This window comes from Podarcis raffonei, chromosome 2 (genome assembly GCF_027172205.1).
Source record: "Podarcis raffonei isolate rPodRaf1 chromosome 2, rPodRaf1.pri, whole genome shotgun sequence".
NCBI classification, from domain to species: Eukaryota; Metazoa; Chordata; class Lepidosauria; order Squamata; family Lacertidae; genus Podarcis; species Podarcis raffonei.
The window spans coordinates 116916551-116933241 of NC_070603.1; the positions used below are offsets into that span (position 1 = coordinate 116916551).

Here is a 16691-nt window from a genome sequence, read left to right on the forward strand (position 1 = left end):
GAGCCCAACACCATCCAGAGGACATTGTGTTGGCTGCCTCTGATATACAGAATCCAACATTTATAGAAGATTAATGCAGCAACTGTAAATAAATTTAATTGTCCGGAAGCCCCACTGAATCCAGCGAGATTAATCTCTGAGGAACAGGGGACATGGTGAGGCTGTATTTCCAGACGAGGCTTGAAGTTGGTGCCACACAGACATTATTTGTGTTTTCTTCCAGTCTGAGGTCTACACAGCAAGGAGCTTTCCTTCCTGAGGAGGGTAAAAGAGTTAATTTCTAGTAATCCGTGAATGTTTGTATTTTAACAGCTGCTGGGGGTCTTGTGGGGAAAGGAAGGTGGCAAAATGAAACCAGATGATGGAGGCTGAGCCCTTTTGAGGAACTCATTATACCGTATTTTTCGCTCTATAACACGCACCCGACCATAACACGCACATAGTTTTTAGAGGAGGAAAATCCGTAGGCTTGCCACCCGTAGGCATTCCCTCCATAACACGCACAGACATTTCCCCTTACTTTCTAGGAGGAAAAAAGTGAGTGTTATGGTGCAAAAAATACGGTATATTGGGAGTGTTAAAAGTGTTACCGTCTCTTTAAGAAATAATCTGCAGAGAGAATTCTGGAAAGGGGAAATAAAAAGCAGGGAAAGGCAACCATTTTTGTTTTGTTATTTCTGCTGATTGTAATCTTCTCACACGGCCCCTAAAAAGCTGCCCAAAGTGCAACTGAGGTAAATGTTGGGTTTTATCTCAGCCCTTCTTTTCTGGAGAGAAACTCCTGCTGGGCCTGAGAGGCAGATTTAGTCTCCTCAGGAGATACTGAGGTGGGTTTCATTTCCCCACAGACGAAAGAAAGGGAGGAGGGTCTCTGCAGAGAACGAGGCTCCTGAGAACGTGTAGAGTTCGGCTCCTGTGTCAGCGTCATAAAAAGACACACGTCCCCCTTCATAGTCCAGAGTCGCCCGGATCCTCCTGGGCTTCTCACTCAGGGACAGAGGAGTGTTATAAGGCGGGTTCCAGGCCCAGTACCCATTTCCCATCTTTTCCAGAGCCCAGAGGACTCCCTCAGGACTGAAGGGAAAACGGCCCTTTCTCCCTATAGACTTCCTGGCAACCCCCACAGCCCATTCTCCCTCACTTCCCACATTGACCTCCCAGAAATGTCTGCCTGCTGTGAATTCCTCAAGTCCCAGCACACAATGCCAGTTGTTGAATCTCTCAGGATTATTGGGCACATCTTGCTTTCTGTTTGCGAATCTCACGCTTTTCCCATCCTTGGACAAGATGAAGCAGGAATGGGCTGTGTCTGGATCCAGAGTGACATTTGCTATTGGGAAAGATGAAGAAAAGAGCGGCAAAATCAGCTGAGAGACAGAAACTGACATGTAATGGGGCAGGTTTATGTGTATTTTAACCTGGAACACGACGCCTGAAAAAACGGGGATTTGGCAATACATATGAAGAACATAAATGCCATTTTAAGGCTAATAACTTACAGTGGTACCTCAGGTTAAGTACTTAATTCGTTCCGGAGGTCCATACTTAACCTGAAACTGTTCTTAACCTGAAGCACCACTTTAACTTAAGGGGCCTCCCGCTGCTGCCGCGCCGCCAGAGCACGATTTCTGTTCTCATCCTGAAGCAAAGTTCTTAACCTGAAGCACTATTTCTGGGTTAGTGGAGTCTGTAACCTGAAGCGTATGTAACCTGAAGCATATGTAACCCGAGGTACCACTGTATTAAGGGTTCCAAAGTCTTCAGAAAAGATTGTACAACCCCAATGAAATGCCAGTCCCCATCCCTCCTGTAAATTTGGGTCACCATTGGAAATTTACCTTTCTGAAACTGTTGTCTGAATAACATAGCATCTGAGAAAGAAAAAAGATAACAAGTTTAAGCACTACGCTGCTCTACCTGAAATTAATTTTGTTAGAAAAATATCACTTAGTAACACAGCACCTGTTCTATCTTTATTTCAAGTAAAAGATTAATCAGTAGAACAAATGATTAAGAACTTAGGGAAAAAACCAGTTAAAGAAAACTGTAAAACTCAGCAATGGTAAACAAGACTTTTAAAAAGCAGAATAAAAATATTCAACATTAAATCGGATGGATGCAACCTTAACATCTGCATCAAATAAAGTGGCGGGGAAAATAATTAAAGCCAGAGTGGTTAAACAAAATGAGAAACTAAGCTTGCTGAAGAAGGATTCCAGTGCTCTCATGCAAAAGGAATTGTAAACAGATGCACATTATTCTTTTATTATTTATTTCTTAGATTTATATACTGCTCTTCATCATAAGATCTCAGGGTGGTACACAGAGTAAGATACAGGATAAAAACATGAAAATAAGTAAAACAAAACAGCAAAACAATACCCGCCCCCCCGAATAAAATTTTAGGAAAAAACCAGACTTTACTATAGAGTCTGGTGTGGACTTTCTTTATTTGTGGCAGCCACCATTTCTAATGCTGCAGCATGCCAATGTACATGGGACATTATGGGGGGAATTAGTTGACGGCTGGATCACCAAGGGGGGGGGGTATGATGGTGCCGCTCCTGTCTGCAGCAAGAGCAAAATACATTAAGAGCCTAACATGCTCTGTGTTAGACTAATGTAATGCCCAGCACAAAATCCTTGCAGCCATTCGTCATTACCTTTGAATTCCTTCATGACTTCCTCCAGACGGAGATTCATATCACGAAATCTGGAGGCCTCCTCCTTCAGCTCTGGAGGAAAAGCCGGTGGATTCTCCGATCTCTCTGTTCTCTCACACCTGATGAGGAAAAATGTTAACCTTTCAAATCACCAATTCCTAGTAAAGGAAAGGGGGGGGAGTAAAAGGAGGGAGAAAATGGTAGAAAGAACAAGATGGATGCTTTGGTAACCTCTAATCTGAACCTGAGTGGTACATGAGGGTTTTCTGCAGTGACTGAACTGGCAAATCTTGAAGGGAACTACAAAGGCACTGGTTGCTGCAAGGAAAGTAACTTTCTCCTGTTGCTTGGAAGTATAACAGCTTTATCTTAGCGACACTTGAGTAAGGTCAGACTATTTGTTTATTGAGGTTGCTGGTGTCCTGCCTTAGATAACCTCTGCTCTGGAACCAGATGCTCTCAGAGCATGAAGCAGATCTTCCACAGGTGTACAATCAAATCAATATATCCAAGAAAGGATGTGTTATGTACTGAAGTTCTCATCCTGGGCCAGCAGGGGGATACTGTAGATAGTTATGCAAATGAAGGATCGAAAGTGACGTTCAGTGATTGGATGGATACTGTAGATAGTTATGCAAATGAAGGATCGAAAGTGACGTTCAGTGCTTGGATAGTTTTAGAAAGTTGTTACAGTAACGTGGTACTGGAGCTCTATATAAGCAGGCTGACTGAGCCCTTCAGTTCAGTTCTGTCCTGGCCTGTGAATAAACAAGAGCTGTTTGAAGAATCGCTGTGTCATCTGATATGTTCACCCACAACTTAACAGGATGGTGGAGAGGAATTGCAAGGGACAACAGAGAATAAATGGAGGGGCCAGGACCCCTACCAATATAGACCCTGATGAGCCTTGAAGGTACTAATACTGTTCAATACTGTTCTGTCTCACTCACAATAAACTTTTAGCTTTTAGGGAAGCTTTTAATGTTTGATGCATTACTGTATTTTAATATTTTGTTGGAAGCCACCCAGATGGGCAGGGTATAAATATATTATTATTTATTATTATTATTATTATTATTATTATTATTATTATTATTATTTATTAGTATAGCATGTATGATGGGGGCAGGGGGAAGGAAACAGTGTTTTGGTCTTTATCCTTTGAACGAGAATAGAGATGCCACAAGTTCAAAAGGAAGGTCCCAATCTTTGTGGGTGAAATTACAGAGAGTGTGGAGTCCTAAAGTCTTTCCATCAGGAGCTTGGAGGGCCAGGTTTTAAGTACTGATGCTAATGGAAATGAGCTGGATGCACTCACCTCTGCAAGGTGCTTCCCACATCCTAGAGAGGAAAAGAGAATGGAATTCAATGCACAACACAGGCCACAGCAGGAAGCCCCTTCAGACCCTGAAATGGAGGGACTCTGGCTGTCTGGTGTCAGTTTGTCCAGCACACACAAATATTCTTGGTAGGAAGGGCCTAGCCAGCCAATTTTGGAATCTTTCAGGTTTTTTATTTTCCCCTCTTTAGCTCTCCACATTTCCACATCAGTCTGCAATTTTTTTAAAGTCCTTCTGAAAATTCACCAGCCTTTTAGTGTGGCTTTCTCCTAATATAGATATTTTTATATCCAATTTTGCCTGAAACACACATTTTGCAAAGCAATTTTCTGTAATATACTGATTTTTTATGTTAGTTTCACTTTATGATCTTGTATGAATTTTTTGCAAGCATTATTGGAGAACTGTTTGGAAATTTCAGAGAAGTGCAAATGTTGACAGATGTCTGTGATTCTGTTTGCATATTGATTTATAAAGTGCCCATTTGGTGGATTCACCTTTAAGTGCAAAGTTAAGGAATTTTTCCACCATTGATAGTTTTGGGCCATAACTTCTTAAATTTCATCCAATTTGCTGCACAATTTTTTTTTGTGGTATCCCACCCCTTCCCAGTGCTCTTGTCATTGTGCACGTAAGTTGAACTATTGGGTAGTTTTTCTAGGATATTTTCATACATACTCACCCCTAACACAGGCCCAAATACAGTGGTACCTTGGGTTAAGAACATAATTCGTTCCAGAGGTCCGTTCTTAACCTGAAACTGTTCTTAACCTGAAGCACCACTTTAGCTAATGGGGCCTCCCACTGCTGCCACGCCACCGGAGCACGATTTCTGTTCTCATCCTGAAGCAAAGTTCTTAACCTGAGGTACTATTTCTGGGTTAGTGGAGTCTGTAACCTGAAGCGTATGTATAAGCCAGTAACCATTTATCATTTTCCTTCTCACACAACTTGCACTTCAGATTTCAAGGCAGCCTCTTCCTGGAGTGGAGCCTTGGGCTATTACTGCCCCCATCTTACCTGCAGGAGTTCACTTGCTGGCTGCTGACTCTTTTCCTCCATCTCCTGGATGATCCTTTCAAGAGAGGAGAGTTTTCTGGAGAGTCTTGCCCGGTGCTCATCCCTTCTCCCTGCAATCTCTTTCTCCACCTCTTTGATCTGATTCAGCAGAAATTGGTGCAGTTCTCTGAACTTCTCCTCTGCCTTCTGCATCTCAGTTGCTGTACATTTCTGCAAGCAGTAGATAGAAAGAGGAAACAAGGAGACCGGAGTCTGGAGTGTGGTCAGTCTTTACAACACCAGGAGGAGAGTTGTGGAAATTGCACAGGAAATTTGGGTTTTCTCTGGATTGACATTGGTTCTGACTGAGAACTTAACAGTGGGTTTTCCCTGGGAAAGGAGCGGGGCAAAGGGAAACTGCTTTGACCCATTATTTCTAGGCTCAGAACAAGTGGAGGTGTGGACAAGCCCTCAGTGGCTAAGGAAGACCCTCTTCTTCATAATTTAAGGTAAACATGGCAGGCATGAACACAGTGGCTCTGCCTTCTCTGTTGCCATTTCTCCTGCCTTCCGTACCTAGTGCTATTTTTCTAGAAAAAGAGGTGCCGGAACTCACCATGAATACATCCCTTGTTCTAATTACTATTACTGTTATTACTATTACTATTACAACGGCAATGGCACCTGCCTGAGAGGTGCTGGAACTGAGATCTGGCAAGTTCCAGCTGCAAAAAAAGAGCCCTGCTTCCATCTTGTGGAAGGTGGCAGCCTAAAGCCAGGAGATTTTTTTTCTATCCATGAAGGTTGCCTGTACATTTTTGGACCCAGCATAATTTAGTTTCTAAGATGTTCAGAAAGCCTCCATGGACATAAAAGAGTCCTCACCTCACACTTCCATGAGTAGGAAATCAACAGAAACAGAAGCAGGGCAGAGCTGGCCTGCTCATTCCCAACAGTCCTCTGTTTACTTTAATACACTGAGTCAACTTGAATTTCCTATAGGTATAAAATAGTGCACATTTAGAGAGATAATTTCTTCAACAGTCTGTATAGCAAATCAGAATGTTGCAACTATCTTCTGTGGATCTGAGCTGCCACATGGGAAGAAGATTCAGTTCAGTTTGGATTCAAAGGCAAAATTGGGAGAAATGACTTTAACATGGAAATGTATGAAACTGAGATGAACAGAAATAGACAGATTTCTCCATTTCTATTCAGTCCTGACCTGATTCATCAAGCACTTCTTCCCTTCCAGTGAACACTAGTGACACTTACAAGGAGGTCTTGGCTTTCCTTTTCCAGTTCTGCTTCATAGGCCAGAATTTTCTTTCTTTCTTTCCTAAGGTTCTCCAGGTAGCTATTGATAATTTCCTAAAGAGAAAATAAAAGTTCAGATCGTGATTGAGACAGAGATAGAACGAGAGAATTTGGTTGGCTGTTATGCTCCCTTCTACTTCCTGGTGCCTCGCTGCTCTTAAGCTTTTTACCTGATAATTGCTAGTTTTTGAAATCTGCTCTATGAGTTTCTAGGCTTTCAGCTCAAAATTTTAAAAATCAAGGCCTTAATGAAGAGTTTCATTTCATTATTATTTATTTTACTTTTCATTATTATTAAATTGCATAGGAGCTTCTTTGTGCTAATTTTTGTTTTTATAAAAGAAATTTAGAAGCATTAAAAAAATTTATCTGGAAGCTGAATCAGGATTTTGCTTTAATCATAAGAGCACAGAGGAGAGGAGAGTCAGTTCTTAGTTCTCTTTTAAAAGTGTGTACCTCCACCCTAGCCTCTGGGGGAGATCACCTGGGCCACCCCCCTGCCACCTTACTGTGCAAGCCCCCACCCCACAACCAGACCATATGTGTTTCTCCCACTACCTGCTGCCTTACTGTATGGGGGGGGGATGGACCCCCCCAGTCAGATCAGACCCTGGTTGCTAGTTCTACCAGCTGAGCCCAGAAATGTGCAAATGTGATTGAAAACTACACTGTGTTTTATGCCACAAATGTGTGCATAGCCTTTTGCCTACCTGTATGTTATGAATTTGGTTTGCACATTTTTTCACTTAAGAAATATAACCCTTTTTCTACCACTACTTTGCCTCATGAGCCTTCATTGTAAGTATGTGGGAGAAATGTTTGCTGTCTGGTACAGAGCCCCCTCTCTTTTGCTTTCTTAAAACTCCATCACCTTTCCTTTGTTTTCTTAATGACTCATCACCCCAGGTTCTTAACACATCAGAATCCAGGAATTTAGGGGAATCTGGCACCCATAAACTCATAACAATATTGATTGATTGAACAGGATCTGGGGGCTGCACCTTTTCATTGAGTCTTCCTTTAATTTTACTGTTCTTTTGGTGGACCCACATAAAATGTAGACTCTGAATGACTATACTCTATCGGGGTGGGGCAATGAACAGCTTTGATCCCAAATGTGTCACTGGTGCCCGACCCATTGGAACTTTGTAATTCCAGTGCTAGTTAGTAATAATGTAATCCTTTCATTTTTGTTTTGGCTTCATGGCTGCTCTTATCTTATCACATTGACGAGGTCTCCATGAGCAATGTGAACAAAAGTCCAAGGAGCTTCTATTGACATGTCATAGTGTAATCCACTTTGATCCATCATGGCTGCTCTACTGTGCACATAAAAACTATACAAACTTCTGGGTGTGGTCTGTACGGGAAGCGTATTGTCTCTCCCTCTTGCAGTGACATGTTTAACGCAGCATGATAGATACAGGGTAAATACAGGATATCTTGCCAAAGCAGCAGTCTGTACACAGCCTAAGCCCAAAGTAGACATGAGGTTGTTTACATGGAATTAATGTGTATAGTATTTTTTATTATTTACACAGCAGCCTTGCTCATCAGCCAGGGAAAATAGCCCATCCAGGAGAAGGAAAACTCTGATCCTAAACCTCCACTGCTTTGCGGCTATACTCATTTGTGAGAAAGTCTTTGGGGGTACATCCCAAGGAAAAATCTGTACCCGCCACCCTGCGGGATGTATTCGGGAAAAGAAAAGGCTAAGGAGTAAACCCTAAATAAAATCCGGAGTCCCTTAAGGCGATTGGATGGCGCCTTTTATGCCTCCTTCCGGCAATTCCTGCAGCCCAGCTGGTGCCAAAACTGGTGCCACTGCTTTCCTTTGGACCACATCTGTGAGGCCGAGAGGTGGGGTCTTGTCATCTGGGCAGCCCAGGACCGCCACACAAAAATGACCCACGCTTGTGTTCTGGAGAGGTCACTTCAGTGCTGCTAACACAGCAAAAACAACAGGCAGCAGTTACGAGTTACAGCTTTCTGCAGCCACAGGAGGCACTCTCTGGCAGTATGACCTTGTCCTGGAGGCCAACAATTACAGCAGCCTTGAGCGGTGGGGAGAAGGTCCCCAAGGGTTATCGTTGACCCATTATTTCCGTGTCACGGTCCCAGTGGGTTGGGGCTAATATCACGTGTGCACAGCTTCCCAAACCAATGGTGGAAGCACACTGGGTGCTGAGTAAACGACTCTGTACACAGCCTAAGCCCAAACAAGACAGGAAAGAAGAAGAAGTCCCAGCAAAAAAGGAATGGATACAAAAACTTATGGAACATGCAGAAATGGCATAACTTACTGGAAAAATAAGAAATCAAGATAACAAACTTTTTATAACAGAATGGAAATGGTTTATTGAATATTTACAAATAAACTGTAAACAAATAAGAGCATTGGAATGATTATTGTAATAACCTGCAGCTTTATAAGAGTATATATTTAAAGTAGATGAATGAATGAATGAGCAAATTAAGTTAATTTGGATATGCAGGAAATATTTAAAAATAAATTTAAAGAAACGCAGAAAAAGGGGGAAGTCAAGTTTTGAAATGTTAAAATGATTGTAAAATTATTGAAATGTATAAAATTGAAAATCATAAACAAAAACTAGACAGGAGATTGTGTAAGTGAAATTAACATTTTTATGATTTACCATGGGTCCCCAAGTTTTAATAATTTCTTTCCCTGTCATGGTTACTGAACAGTTACTGAACCTGCTTCTTGCATTTCAAGGGCAGCCCCTTTGGCATTCTGGCAGAGAGAGAAAGAATTAGGCTCATGCCATCCACCTCCAAAAAAAACCTCAGGCTTCTCCTTGGCTATTTAATCAACAAGCATTTAAATTGCATTCTGGCAATTAATGCCATGCCTAGTTTGAACCTAAGAATTACAGAAAACCTCCCAAGAAGAATTAAGAAGACTTCCCTGCTCCCCATCAAGGGCCAGAGTGATTTCCTACCTTGTAGTCCTCAGAAGCCTCATCCACGGGAATCACCTCATGACCTCTGTGCTTCCTGGATTTGTCACACACCAGACAGACTACAGTTTCATCCTCCATACAGAAGAGTTTTAGGGACTCCTGGTGCTTCTCACAATATCTCCCCATTCCTCCTCCCTTCCTGCTTTGGAGACGGATTTTCTTGTTTATGGGACCCTTAGAAGCAGCCATGGCTCCCTCACACCAAAGACACAGTCAATTTCACTTTCTTTGTTTATATACCCTGGATGTTTCTCATCCTGTAAATGGTTAAGGATCTCAGTGCTGAAATGCATATATTTTATGCTGACACGCCTTTCTTGTTTGCCTCAACGCTGCCCTGAGAAATCAATGTGCAAATACTGTTATAAACAAATAAAATGTTGACATTGTGGAGGAACAACCCTTCTTGAAGAAAACCTACCTCCCTGGAGTAAGAGCTATGTATCAAGAGCTTCCCTGTCCTCCTGATCTGGGCACAGGGTTACCACCTTTGTTCTGGCAAAATACAGGACAGGATGGAGGGTGGGATTAGGGACTGAAATTGTTTTTTGCCCGGTTCTGAAATGAGTTCAAAGCAATCAATTACAATGACATACATGGTTTTCAAGACTTTCTTCAATTAAAAAAATAACAAAAGCACTATAATTTACAAGTGTAAGAAAAATATTGCACATCACATTATAGCTTGGCTTTGTAATGTGATAACATTGTAATTACGATAACATGGTGTCTATCCCAATCAGATGGTAACTATTGGTAACTGCAAACATTCCAACAATACTGAAAGGAAATAATAATATCACATCATAGCTTGGCTTTGTAACGCCAAACATTATGATAACATGGTGTCTATCCCAATCAGATGGTAACTACTGGTAACTGCAAACATTCTAACAATACTGGAAGGAAATAATAATAATAATAGAAATCTTTGGTTCTGTTGAAAGGTTCAGCAAGTCACTCTGTGTTGAGCCAACAAGATTTCTCTCTCTCCACTCAACCTTCTCACAAGTACTTTCTGTCACTCCTTGTGGCTTGTCCTTCAGAATAATTGAGTGGAAGTCAGCAGGTGACAGTCGAGTGAAATCAGGAGCTCACTTTTTATCAGTTTCACAGAGCACTGGTTCCAGACATTGGTCCATTTGCTTTCCATTGTGGAGAAGGTGCTCTCCACATACCCTGTTGAGGCTGGAAAGCTCACAGTGTAGGAGATGACTGTCAGCTTATTTGGTAGATCAGATGCTGTAAATTCAGCCAACCACCTTGCAGCTTCCATTGATCATCCTTCTGAAGATGCTTCAAAAGGCTGCTGGCTGTACAGTAGTGTTCTCATCATACAGTTCATCCATGTTCAGTCTGCTTGTGAAATTGAGCTTTTTGCAGACCTTCTCGAGATCACTGAATGTGATATTGCCATCTTGGAGGGAGAGGGGCTGAAGACAGTAAAACCATTTGTCTTCTGGAAAAAAATAGATCATGTGCAAAGACATCTACCAAACATTTCAGATTCTTATCAAAGACAAATTACGAATGGCCCTATAACTCAGGGGTCAGCAAGGTTTACCGGCCATGGGCCGGATCACTCCCACGGAGATTGTCCATGGACTGGACTGCTGCAGCGTGATGCCAGAAATTGCGTCTGCGCATGTCCACGGCGCTGCAAATCATTTCTGCGCATGCCCAGACTCCGAAAATTGTGCCTTCGCAGAAGCGATTTTCAGTGTCTGGACATGCGCAGACATGATTTCCGGTATCTGTGCATGCACATATGCGATTTCTGGCGCCGCTTGGCAAGTCCCTGCGCCACGCTGCGCTGGTTTAGTGCAGCACATGGGGGACTCACCGAGTGGGCGGTTCGGTTCAGGGGCAGCTTGGGGGCCAATAAAAACGGTCCTCGTGGGCCACATCTGGTCCATGGGCCGCACGTTGCCGACCCCTGCTATAACTATTTGAGAGGTATGTGAAGTTATCAAAAAATATAAGAAAGGAAAAGCATTGAGGCCAATTGGGTAATCAGCTGTTTATTCATCCTGTAAATAGAGAAGCGATTTCAGTTTCATTTGCTGAAAAAACCACCTGGCATTTATAGGAATCATTAATGCTGTTTGTGATTAAAGTCCCTTGTGATTAAAGTCCCTTCCAAGCAGGACCTAGCAATAAATCTAAAGTTTTTATCTCTCAACCCTTGTAACGCCAGAGGCAGATTGTTATGCAAGCCTAGCAGTTGTGATTATTGACACCTATTGCAGAGAGTTGTTCAGAAGAAGCAACGAAGAACAAGATAAGTTGCCAGTCCAATAATTCCTCTGACCATGAGAGGATTTTAATCTAGGAGTTCTTGTCTTACTCCTACCACCAACACCAACACCATTTGCCCCTTTTTGGATGCTGCATGTGAAGAGGAAAATAGGAGTTGCTTCCATTCCCTCCAACATCCCTCAGATCAAAATGTCCCTATTTACATGGTCACGGCAGATAGGGATTAATCCAGCCAACATGGTGGCCCTCCAGGTGTTGCTAGAGTGCAACTCCTATCAGCTCAAGATATCATGACCAGTGGTCATAAATGATTAGAACTGTAGCCCTATAGCTTTTATGGAGACACCTTAGGTGTGCAAAGAGATTAGCTCACATGCCATGTGGCTTTTCTGATAATGCCCTGAACTCCCCCCTCCAAAAAAATAATAATGGTGACCTTTACCTCATTCCTCTTCAGGTAATACAGATGGATGGGGAGACATTTGTTTTTAAAAAAACTCTGACATCTGCTGGTCAGCTGGAAAAAAAATGCATCCAATTTGGTCTTGGTATAATCAAAGCAAGTGGCTACTTAGGAAGTGTTGTGCAGATTTCCCTCCTTCACTGTGAAATTGTGATTGTAGTGTTACGGAAATTATGGGGCGGGGAGCACATCTTTAAAGTTGTTAAATGTTACAAATATTATGCATAAATGTATCCTTTCGACTTGACAGCTCAGGGAAGTTACCTAGCTTTAAAAATAATATAAAATCAACTCTTTTGCCAGTTTCCTCCATTCCAAACCATTTTCCCCCTTGAAAAAGGACTCCAGGAAGTGTCCAGGGGTCACAATTGCTGAGCTGGGCCAAGGAAAGCCTAATCCCATCACCAAACTTGCCAGGGGGCCAGACATGCAAAGGAAGTTCTATTGTACTTTGGGTGATGGGCCTTCAGAGGTGTTGGCCTATGCTAACCTTATACCTGAGTCTTGCCTGACATGTCTGCTTACGCTAATCTTGTACCAAGGACTTGTCTGGACATGTCTGCTAAGGTTAAACTAGTGTAACCCCTGTCTACCCCTCCCCTTTTGTGACATGTCAGTGATGTAACAATGATATAGCAATGATGCTCTACGAACTGTATTCTGGGATATGGTGGGGAAGTTTTAAAAGTCTTTGTCACCCCATCCTCGGGGTTCAAAATTCCTCTGTGAACCTGTTGCGCAATAAACTTTGGTCTACAGCTATTTGCTCCGGTGGGCTTGATTCCTTCCTTTATTCCGCAGGGACCCGTGGGCTCTGCCCAACGAGCTGATTTGACTGAGTAGCCTCACACCTAGATTTTTCTGTAACAGTAGGAATGATTCCTGCAGCAGGGAAATAAGAGAGGTGCTTGTTGGGATGCTGGACAGGCAGAGATGTGGAGGGTTCAGCATCACAGGAAGAAGATTACTCCATTATCCTGATGGTTTCATTCTGTCTCTAGCAGGAGACTGTGACTTGCGTCTAGTCTTACAAAGTCACATCCAACTGAAAGAACCACAAACAAAGTGCTGAAAGGTTTTTGCTGCTGTTATGGATATCAGTCTTTTTTATCTTTATTTTCAGGTCTTATTATGAACTATGTGAAAACTGTTCAAATTTGATTGTGCTTTTTGATGTGTCTTACCTATTGTTTATAATTACGGTTCTTGTGAAGAAGAAGAAGAGTTTGGATTTGATATCCCGCTTTATCACTACCTGAAGGAGTCTCAAAGCGGCTAACATTCTCCTTTCCCTTCCTCCCCCACAACAAACACTCTGTGAGGTGAGTGGGGCTGAGAGACTTCAGAGAAGCGTGACTAACCCAAGGTCACCCAGCAGCTGCATGTGGAGGAGCGGAGACGCGAACCCGGTTCACCAGATTACGAATCTACCGCTCTTAACCACTACACCACACTGGCTCTCATTGTTTGTAATTATGTAAATGTTTTCATGCTATAAGCCACCTTGAGCACGGTTTCAGCTATGGAAAGGTGGCATACAAATAAAGATAAGGATGAGCTGATCTACAAATGCTCCCATTGTGAGAAACGGTTCTTGAGGATGTTTCACTCCTATTGCAAGAATCTGCTGACAATGTTTCAGAAAGGGCAGGGGGCGGATTTTGCTCATTGCTTCTTCCGCTCCAGCCTGTGGGAGTCTGAGTGTTATCTGTATATAGATAAGGTGACTGCTCAAGCAGCTGTAACACTCATGCAGTCCAGCGCCTCCAATTAGTCTTTAGTTAGTTTATGCAGTAGCTGTAAAGAATAAAAGAAGTTATACTTCAGAGCTGTCGTTTGTGTGGTTCATACTCTGCTGTGCTCCGCTGACTTTTGGAACTGAGTTTGGTGCTCACAGCTCTAAGTTGTGAGTCCACAGCACTTAGACCTGCTCCCTGCAGTGGAAGGTCTCTGGGAGTGCTTTTCCAGCTCGCCTGGCCCAGTTGGGGCTGAAGAGGTTGAGCCCAGTCGTTGGCACTGGCTCAAAGGCGAAGCTCACAGTTCTGTCATCCAATCGAGCTTGGGAGAGAAGCAAGACATTTCTCAGCTAGGAGAGATCCAGTGAGAGCAACACTCTTGAGAGTAGGGCCAGCTTCAGGGTGGGTTCCCCTTGTGCAAGGATGGCAAAGGTGGTGGAAGAAGGGGACAGAACCTACCCAATGCTCAGGCTGCAGGAAAACCTCCAGCCACAGAACCCCCATTTTGTTTAGCATTGAAAGTATAGTCGTACCTTGCTTCTCAAACGCCTTGGTACTCATAGGTTTTGGCTCCTGAACGCTGAAACCCCCAAAGTGTTCTGGTTTTCGAACTTTATTTGGAAGCCAAACGTCTGATGTGGCTTCCGATTGAGTGCAGGAAGCTCCTGCAGCGATTCAGAAGCCGTGCCTTGGTTTTCGAACGGTTCCAGGAGTCGAACAGACTCCCAGAATGGATTAAGTTCAGCAACCAAGGTACCACTGTATATGAACACTGGCTGTTGGGGAGCTGGTTCCCATCACTGCTCTTCCCTTCTTGCTCCATCAGGAAATCCATGCAGACTGCACTGGGGCTGGTCCGTTAGGGAGACTGGTGCTCTGCCCCACTAATCTCAGCCCTGTTTAGAGAAGTTTTTTATGTTTTGTGTTTTATTGTGTTTTTAATATTCTGTTGGGAGTCGCCCAGAGTGCTGGGGAAACCCAGCCAGATGGACAGGGGATAAATAATAAAGTTGTTGTTGTTGTTAGGCATCTGCTCCCTCCCATTTGCCTGCCCTCTGCTTGCTTACATTCCACAGAGAGGCCCAGCCTTTTCTTTGCCACAACTTGGTGGAAATGGCATTGGTTAGGGTAGTTGGATTTAAATGGGGAACTCCTTGACTTGACTTGTCTCCCCATGCATCAGAGATGCACCCACTATGAAGCTGGTCTCTGTGGCTTCAGAGGATGACTGAAATGAGCCTTGGAGAAATCCAACCTCCCATGTAAGGTCTTGGTCTCTTATTTGCTTCCAAAGATCTGAATTTCTATTTCTCTCTCTAGATTATATACATTCAATTTATACAAATTATTTATAGCGTGTTTTCCAAGCTTGTTTTTAAAATATTTATTGCATAGTCAAACAGCCCTGTGGAAAAACAGTGACTCCCTGGAGATCGGAACCTGCTGCAATGGGTCACAACAGCTGCCCACCCTGTGACTGGGTAAGCAGCCATTAGATAGCAGGAAGGACGCAGGTGTACCAAACTTTAATTCGTGTAATGATATGCAAAACATGTTTTGAATCTGCTACGGTGCCCTATAGCCTTAGTTCACATTCACCTAAGGTGAGACGACCCAATGCTCACCCCTCCACCCCAACACAAAATGCAATGCCCCTAACATTTATATACAACTTTTTCTCTATGTGTATTTTTGATGAATATCGGTCATGATGTTGTTGGGGTGGTCAAACACAATCCCAGTTTTTTTGCATTTATTTTGTGTCTCTTTTGCTATTTGTGTCTGCAAACTTCTGCAATGGCTTCGTTGGTTATCCGTCCATAGAATCCTAGAATATAAGAGTTGGAAGGGATCCAAGGGTAATCTAGTCCAGCTAAAGCATCCATGTCCTGATTCTTCCTGCTGAAGTTGCAGAGCTCTCCATGCCAGAAATATTTGTTCCATTATAGGACATGGGAGCCCCCACCCCGAAGGCAACTATGCATTAACATTGGGGAAACATTGCAGAATAACCCCCAAAGCACAATGGTCCCTTATAAATCTGCTACTAATGCAATATTAGGGATGCGGGAGGCTCTGTGGTGTAAACCACTGAGCCTCTTGGGCTTGCCAATTGGAAGGTCGGCGGTTCATATCCCCGTGATGGGGTGAGCTCCTGTTGCTCTGTCCCAGCTCCTGCCAACCTAGCAGTTCGAAAGCACATCAAAGTGCAAGTAGATAAATAGGTACCACTCTGGAAGGAAGGTAAATGGCATTTCTGTGCGCTGCTTCGGTTTTGCCAGAAGCGGCTTAGTCATGCTGGCCACATGACCCGGAAAAACTGTCTGCGGACAAACGTCGGCTCCCTCGGCCAGTAAAGCGAGATAAACGCCCCAACCCCAGAGTTGTTCGTGACTGGACTTCTGTCGGGGGTCCTTTACCTTTTTTTAATGCAGTATTATTGCATCGATGGCATCTTGCAGAATATTCCTGCAAAACAGCAGCAGTCCAGAAGGAGGCCCTTGACAGCCTGAGGAGTTATGGAGCTTTTATTTTACTTTATTTCTTGGCATTTCTATGCCTTCTAATTAGCCACATACTCTGATCAGTTCACAAATTAAAATACAAATGCAATTCATTAAAAACAAATCAGCAGGAAATCTGTATCGGCACAAAAAAATTAGTGGAACCCCGGCACTGAACCCTAAAAGGCAGCGTAATATCATGACCAATAAATGCAGCACTAAAAACAAGCAAGGGTAGAAACAAAATGGTTCTAAGAATTAAACTGCATTAAATGATAGCTATTAAAAGCCTGCGAGAAAAGTAACATCCACCTGATAGTGAAAGGACCCTCTTTTGGGGAGCATCCCATAACCAGGATGGGGTTTGGGATCAGAGGGAAATCTGAATGGGAATTATATAGGGCAGGCAGAGCCAAGCTGGAGCCT

The 16691-nt window shown here is 43.1% G+C and overlaps 1 protein-coding gene across 1 annotated transcript; it reads right to left on the bottom strand.

The window, feature by feature from the left end:
- Positions 1-570: 570 nt before the first annotated feature.
- Positions 571-9507, bottom strand: LOC128409095 (zinc finger protein RFP-like). The gene is made up of 7 exons (XM_053379308.1): positions 9283-9507; positions 6278-6373; positions 5024-5233; positions 3982-4004; positions 2664-2782; positions 1839-1871; positions 571-1330 (listed from the first exon to the last, which is right to left on the bottom strand). The coding sequence occupies exons 1-7, from the start codon at positions 9490-9492 to the stop codon at positions 813-815; spliced, it is 1209 nt and encodes a 402-aa protein (XP_053235283.1). The 5' UTR covers positions 9493-9507; the 3' UTR covers positions 571-812.
- Between the last annotated feature and the right edge of the window lie 7184 nt (positions 9508-16691).